This window comes from Lygodium microphyllum, chromosome 13 (assembly GCF_053477565.2).
Source record: "Lygodium microphyllum isolate KBCC chromosome 13, Lygodium_microphyllum_v1.1.10, whole genome shotgun sequence".
Classification (NCBI taxonomy): domain Eukaryota; kingdom Viridiplantae; phylum Streptophyta; class Polypodiopsida; order Schizaeales; family Lygodiaceae; genus Lygodium; species Lygodium microphyllum.
The window spans coordinates 54,684,818-54,690,817 of record NC_141147.1 but is presented as its reverse complement, the minus strand read 5'-3'; the positions used below and the strand labels follow the sequence as shown (position 1 = coordinate 54,690,817).

Here is a 6,000-nt window from a genome sequence, read left to right as displayed (position 1 = left end):
AAAAGAGGTTTGAAAAAGATTGTAGGTTTGGGGCTTTTCCAACTTACAACCAAAATAATATAGTAGTAGTAAGATGTTATTTGCATTAAAAAAAAGATTCATCTTTTTATTTTAAAAACTTATCTTACTATTCGAACCTACAACCAAAATAATATAATAGTAATAAGATGTTACTATCATTAAGAAAAAGATTCATCTTTTATTTTAGAAAGTCATCTCACTATTGGTGTGGACTTCTAGAAAAAATAATGACACAAGGTATTGCCAATTTAGACGTGAACAGAGAGTTGTGCCGTACTAAAACCACAATCCAAGGTTTTGGACTCAAGTACTTGGAATACTCAACCCACGTTCAAACCCACTAGGCCAAATGGTCCATTTGAAAATTTACGGAGGATGGGGTGACAATAATTAGGATAGGGAAATGGAGACGATGTCTCAAAAGTGTGGGCTTACATCACGCATGGAGGGAGGGCCCATGGGGCAATGAAATTCTCTCAAATCTGGGGCCTGGGCTTTTGGTCTCTTACGGGATCCAAATTCCAATATCATCATTGCCTCTCGAGCAAATTTGGAAAATTGAACGTCGCACCGTCACATTAGTTTCGTTTTTCCCGTTTTTAAGGAATTCCACTTTCCACTTTCCACTTTCCACTTTCCCAGCAGGAAAGAGAGAGATTCAGACGAGAGAGAGAGAGAGAGAGACCGACAGCTCTGAGTCCTTATACATGAGCGAGAGAGAGACCGAGGGAGAGAGCGTGCGCGCGCTCTGGAAAAGCTCTCCCTTTCTCTCCCTTTTGCAGGCTGCAGCAGTTCGGACATTTTTGTGCTACGGCTCAGGTCTTTTTCGTGCTCGCGAGGAACAAAGATAGAGAGACGCAGACAGCAGCTCCCCCTTCGTGGAAGGGATCACCCACAGCAGAGAATTAAGGGAGCACGCAGAGCAGAGAATTTTTTGATACCGCGTCTCTCCCGCCTTCCATCAATGGCACGGCAAAGCCGTTGGCTCCCATGGTGAGCCAGCAAGTTATCCATCCGTCGCTCTGGGCGAAGTTAGATTATTCGCATCTCATCGACCGTTTGAAGACGCTGCAGCCCTGTCGCCATCGCCATGGGCTGCTGCATGAGCAAGCAGCAAATCGCACGTGCGAACAGAGCTTCCAAGTGGAAGACCACAGGCATTGTAGGCTTGCGGGACTCCAATCTCAAGGTGACGCTGAGAAAACAATTTCTCATCGCTCTATTAGTGTTATGGTTTGCACCACCATGGTCGGAGCTGATGATTTCAACATTCATCCTTCCATTTCTCTTGGATGTTGCAGTCTTTACCAAGTGAAGTGCTTGACCTGGGAAGAAGTGTACGGACTTTGGATGTGACGCATAATAAACTTGGTTAGTTTGCTGCATGATCAAATGCTCATCTGATTGGCATGCTGCTGCTCAAGGAGTCTATAAACTAAAAGAGGACTAGATGGTCAAAATATTGGTCATGGGGTGCTGCTTGGTCCACTGAATGCACCTGTTGCAATATCTAATGTAGGGATTTTTCTTTCTGTTGGTTATAGGAGGAATGCTCATTTTAGTAATGCCAATGCAGCAGCATTCTTTGGTAATGTGTATGGTCGTTTTACCTTTTCTTTTTGGGTAATGGCTCTTGAATCTTTAAGCTGAATTAGAAAAGACCTATAATCCTGAGAACAGGTCACAATGGATGTGAGCTGTCAGGGAAGTGCAATCAGAGTCCTCATGGAAAGGACAGGAACTGCATTCTCTCTGAAGAACGTCTGTGGAAACATAGGTATTCCAACTCAACATGTGTCAAAATCAGGTTTTTAGAACACAGTTTAGACAGTCAAACTCTATACGGGCCAAAGCAGGGCACAACATAAATGCAAAAGACAAAGTATGGCTATACATAAAAAGGATGGGGAAGATGCAATGCATAAGGCTGGGATGTTTTTATACACATCGGCATCTGTAATTGTTATAGCAGTTGTGCAACTTTGTGGGTGTATGAGCCAAACATGCAATGGCATAGAAGAGGAGAGTTGGGTTTTGTATTGTTGCTTGTGTATCTTGTACATTGCTGCTACTTGTGTGTTTCCCCACAATCAAGTCTTTGTTGAATGCTGGCTGCATTCTCATCACTAGGAATTTAGAAAACTATTGTCCCTATTTGCATAGCCTCTTAGGAGAGTAGTTTTGGCGTTGAGCCACAAATCCTAGCTTAGTATTTCATTAGAATTGGCATTCCCTTTTGTTTGGACCTCACTGCCCCTTCCTTCCTTCTTATTTACTGAGCCGTGGATCCTAGCTTAGTGGGTACCCTTTGAACTCCATTAGAATGAGCATTCCCTTTTGTCTGGACAGTTGGACCTTACGTTTAATATGAGAGAGAGAGAGAGAGAGAGAGAGAGAGAGAGAGAGAGAGAGAGAGAGAGAGCTCAAAACTAAACAAATGCCGTGGATCCTAGCTTAGTGGGTACCCTTTGAACTCCATTAGAATGAGCATTCCCTTTTGTCTGGACAGTTGGACCTTACGTTTAATATGAGAGAGAGAGAGAGAGAGAGAGAGAGAGAGAGAGAGAGAGAGAGAGAGAGAGCTCAAAACTAAACAAATGCAAAATGAAAGCTGGTATAACAACTGCATGTGTGATCTAGCCACTTCAGTGAGGGCATTGGAACTACAGAAGGACAAGAGAGTAACAATCTAAATGAGAAAGGATGAGAGAGAAGATGCTGGGTCAAATGATGATTGTGACAATTGAACGAATAGAAGGGGTAGAGATCTAGCCACTTCAGTGAGGGTAGGAGAAGAAAAATCTAAATGAGGAGATGAGAGAGAAGATGACGGTGGTTCAAATGATGATTGTGACAATGGAATTAGCAGAAGGGATAGAAAGATGATTGGATGGAATGATGATGTGAAAGATGTCTAGCCCTATGAATTGGGAGTGCATGTTGGAATTGGCCCACTTCTTACATATATTGTTGAGTGGGTCATAAAGTGGTTGGTTGGCTGTTGGAAATGTTAACAGTCATGTTTGTCATGCCTTGTCATCTCCTGTCTGTGAGCCTCAATTTGAGTTAGACGAGGATTTTAGGAGCTCTAATCTGTCTATCACTTGTTTTGACGGAGAAGGTAGCTTATTCTAGATCACTTAGTTTATTGGATATCAGTGCATTTTCTTCTCCAGTCGGGATTTTATATGCATTTCTTGGGGTAGTTTCTGCATGCTTCCGCTTGCCTCACCTGTCGAACATTGTGCACCCTTTTTAGGATTTTTTAAAGGCATTTTTAACAGCTCCTTCCTCTCTGTTGCAGGCTGAATAAACTAAGATATGTCTCGCCAGCATGTAAAGACGTTTTTCAGTCTTGCATGGGCATTTTTTACAAGCAGTAGCCTTTTCTAATGGTTTTTTCAGCATTATCTATAATTAAATATTAATTTTGTCTTTAAATACTAAAAATTAATCTAATAATTATTTTGGTGCTTTGAAAAATAGTTTAACTAGTCAATAATTGAAGTGACTAGGCAACTTCCATTCTTGAGTGTCTCTGCGCTATCTTTGACCATAAGATTAGTGTTAAGTATCATTAAACGCCACTTCTCTAGTGTCACCAATTGAGACTTATGGCCAAATGAATGACCTTGGCCAACAACTAGTACCAAATACCATGAAGTACCTGTGTGGCATAACTTATAGCAACTTTTGCCTTTGATATCTCATGATTTCCTTGGGTCTCAAGCTTGTAAATTTACTCTAATCCTAGTTACACGTCACATGTGAAACATTTACTTAACCATGTGATTAAAAATTAATCGACATGTTAAGTGCGGTTTCAATTATACATATCCTCATGACAACTACTTTTTGCAATCAAATGCAACCTTTTAGGAGCAAGCGACAACATTCATATCAACATTTTGGTCTTTCTGCATCCTTCATGAGGAGTCAATAGTATTTTCTCCCTTAGGCGGACCTTCTATATCGAGCTCTTTGTATCTTGTAGCTGATTCCTCTTGTCTTGGGGCTATCCATAGCCAAACACAACTTTTTGTGGATGTTTTGCAGATATATACGAAGATGTTTTATCCCCAGTTCTTGCTGACTCAAGGGATGAGGTCTCCATTCCTTCCTTTGAGAGATGGAGAGATTTTCATGCTAGTTCATGCGACAATCGGAGGTCACCTAGCCCGTTTGTACGAGATCTCTCTCGTTCTCTTTATGTTTCACAGAAGGCTTGTTCTGTTGGCCTTCATATGCCTTTTATGGCACCCTCTATATATGTGCATGTACTCTCTTCTTTGCCCAAAGAAGAATGGCTTGATGGTTTCAACTACTCGTTTTGGTCATGTAAGGTGGAGTGTATCCTTGATACTTTCGATTTTTGGGAGTTTGTTACCTACCCTATTCCCCATCCAATGGAGGATCCCACCATTGGATCATCGACGGATCGTGCGGTCTTATGTGATCAGCTCAACTTGAGATCTCGATCTTTCCTCTTTAGGAGCTTACAGGATTTGGTCCTAGTGGATGTGTATAGGTTGTGGAAGGAGCGGAAGTGTAGACAAAGCTTGCTTCTTTGTACCGTCAGAAGATATTTGCCCATTGGATTACTCTTTAGAAGAAATTTTGGATGCTTGCTATTGATGATTCTTCTTTCATAAAGGATTATATCAACAGGTTGGAGGATACGAGGGATGAGCTTGTGTCCCTTGGTAGGAGGATCTCTTCAAAGGATATGGCCATGATTCTTTTGACTCAGTTGCTATCTCCCCGGTTTGATGTTTTCTATACCAACCTTTTTACATTGAGGATCCGTAAGAAGCATCTATGGGAGGAGCTTGCCCCGCTTGTTTTGGAGCATGACGAGTGTGCCAAAGAGGTAGCTAGTGGATCCACCTCCACCAAAGCTTTTGTTCCAAGTTCGGGAGGGGGGACACTAAAGAAAGGGAGGTCAAAGGCTAAAAGCCAAGAGAGTTCTTTAGGTTTTGACTATGACTCGGAGAAACCTAAATGCCCATACTATGGGAAGGAGACACATCTAGAGGAGGAATGTTTGAAGAAGTACCCTCACCTTCGTTCGGGAGCAAAGGATGGAGCTAACGAATATGAGCCTTTTACCTCTATTCTAGTAGTTACCCATGAGTCAACGTTCCTTCATATTGTTGACTTGGAGGAGTCTTTTTCCATGGTTGCCTCATGTTCCGAGAGGCCTTAGCTGGTTGATAGTGGAGCTTTTAGTCATATGATTCTACGAGGTGATTTGTTGCAGGATCTATGACCTTTTAAGGGTTCAGTCATTGTTGGTGATTGTTTCGGTGCCTGTTTGTGGTGTTGGCTCTTTGTTTTTATTTCTTGATCGCGCATTGAGCTCCCATTCACAAGCTCTTTATGTTTTGGACTTGGCTTTCCACTTCTCTTAGTTTATGGCCTTACAAGGCTTGGTATCTGAGTTGTCTTCACCGAGTAGGCCGTTTGTATTGAGGATTCTTCTATAGGGGCTCTTATCGCAAGAGGTTGGCAGGAGAGCGGGCTTTACAGGCTCCATTCCCCTTCTCTTATGCAGGGTCCTCCGAGGCAGTTGTCTATTGCTACACCCGTTTCCACTTGTGCATCCTCTTTTCCACAGGCTCCTTCCCATCCCCCACCCTCTCCTTCGGTGGTTCCCTCGTACTCCCCGTCCCTTTTAGAGGGAACGATCTTGGTGATGCAACTGTGGATTTCGTGGTCCCTATTGTTTTAGAGGGGGCTTCCCAAGATTATGAGGAGCTTCTTCATTAGTAGTCTTCATCGACAGACTTTATGGACATTTGCATTTCTCTTGCCACTCCATGATCCGTTTCTCCCTTGGTCTTTTGCCACATCCAGCATCTGAGAGGGGGTGTTAGCAGTCATGTTTGCCATGCCTTGTCATCTCCTAGTTGTGAGCTTTAGTCTGAGTCAGACGAGAACTTTAGGAGCTCTGACTTGTCTATCACTTGTTTTGACGGA

At 42.6% G+C, this 6,000-nt stretch overlaps 1 protein-coding gene across 13 annotated transcripts in view; it reads left to right on the top strand.

The window, feature by feature from the left end:
- Positions 1–664: 664 nt before the first annotated feature.
- LOC148026632 (Leucine-rich repeat (LRR) family protein) overlaps positions 665–6,000 on the top strand; it is a 139,114-nt gene continuing 133,778 nt past the window's right edge. For 3 of the 13 annotated variants that reach the window (XR_015692858.1, XR_015692857.1, XR_015692859.1), the window contains exons 1-2: positions 666–1,210; positions 1,323–1,392. Coding sequence is in view for 9 of the 13 variants with exons in the window: in XM_087691086.1 (XP_087547212.1) it covers positions 1,112–1,210; positions 1,323–1,392 (169 nt within the window). In the remaining 4 variants the exon portion in view is untranslated. Of the gene's footprint in view, positions 1,211–1,322; positions 1,393–6,000 lie in introns of all 13 variants that reach the window. The other 10 variants (XM_087691088.1, XM_087691090.1, XM_087691094.1 and 7 more) reach the window with 7 other exon arrangements.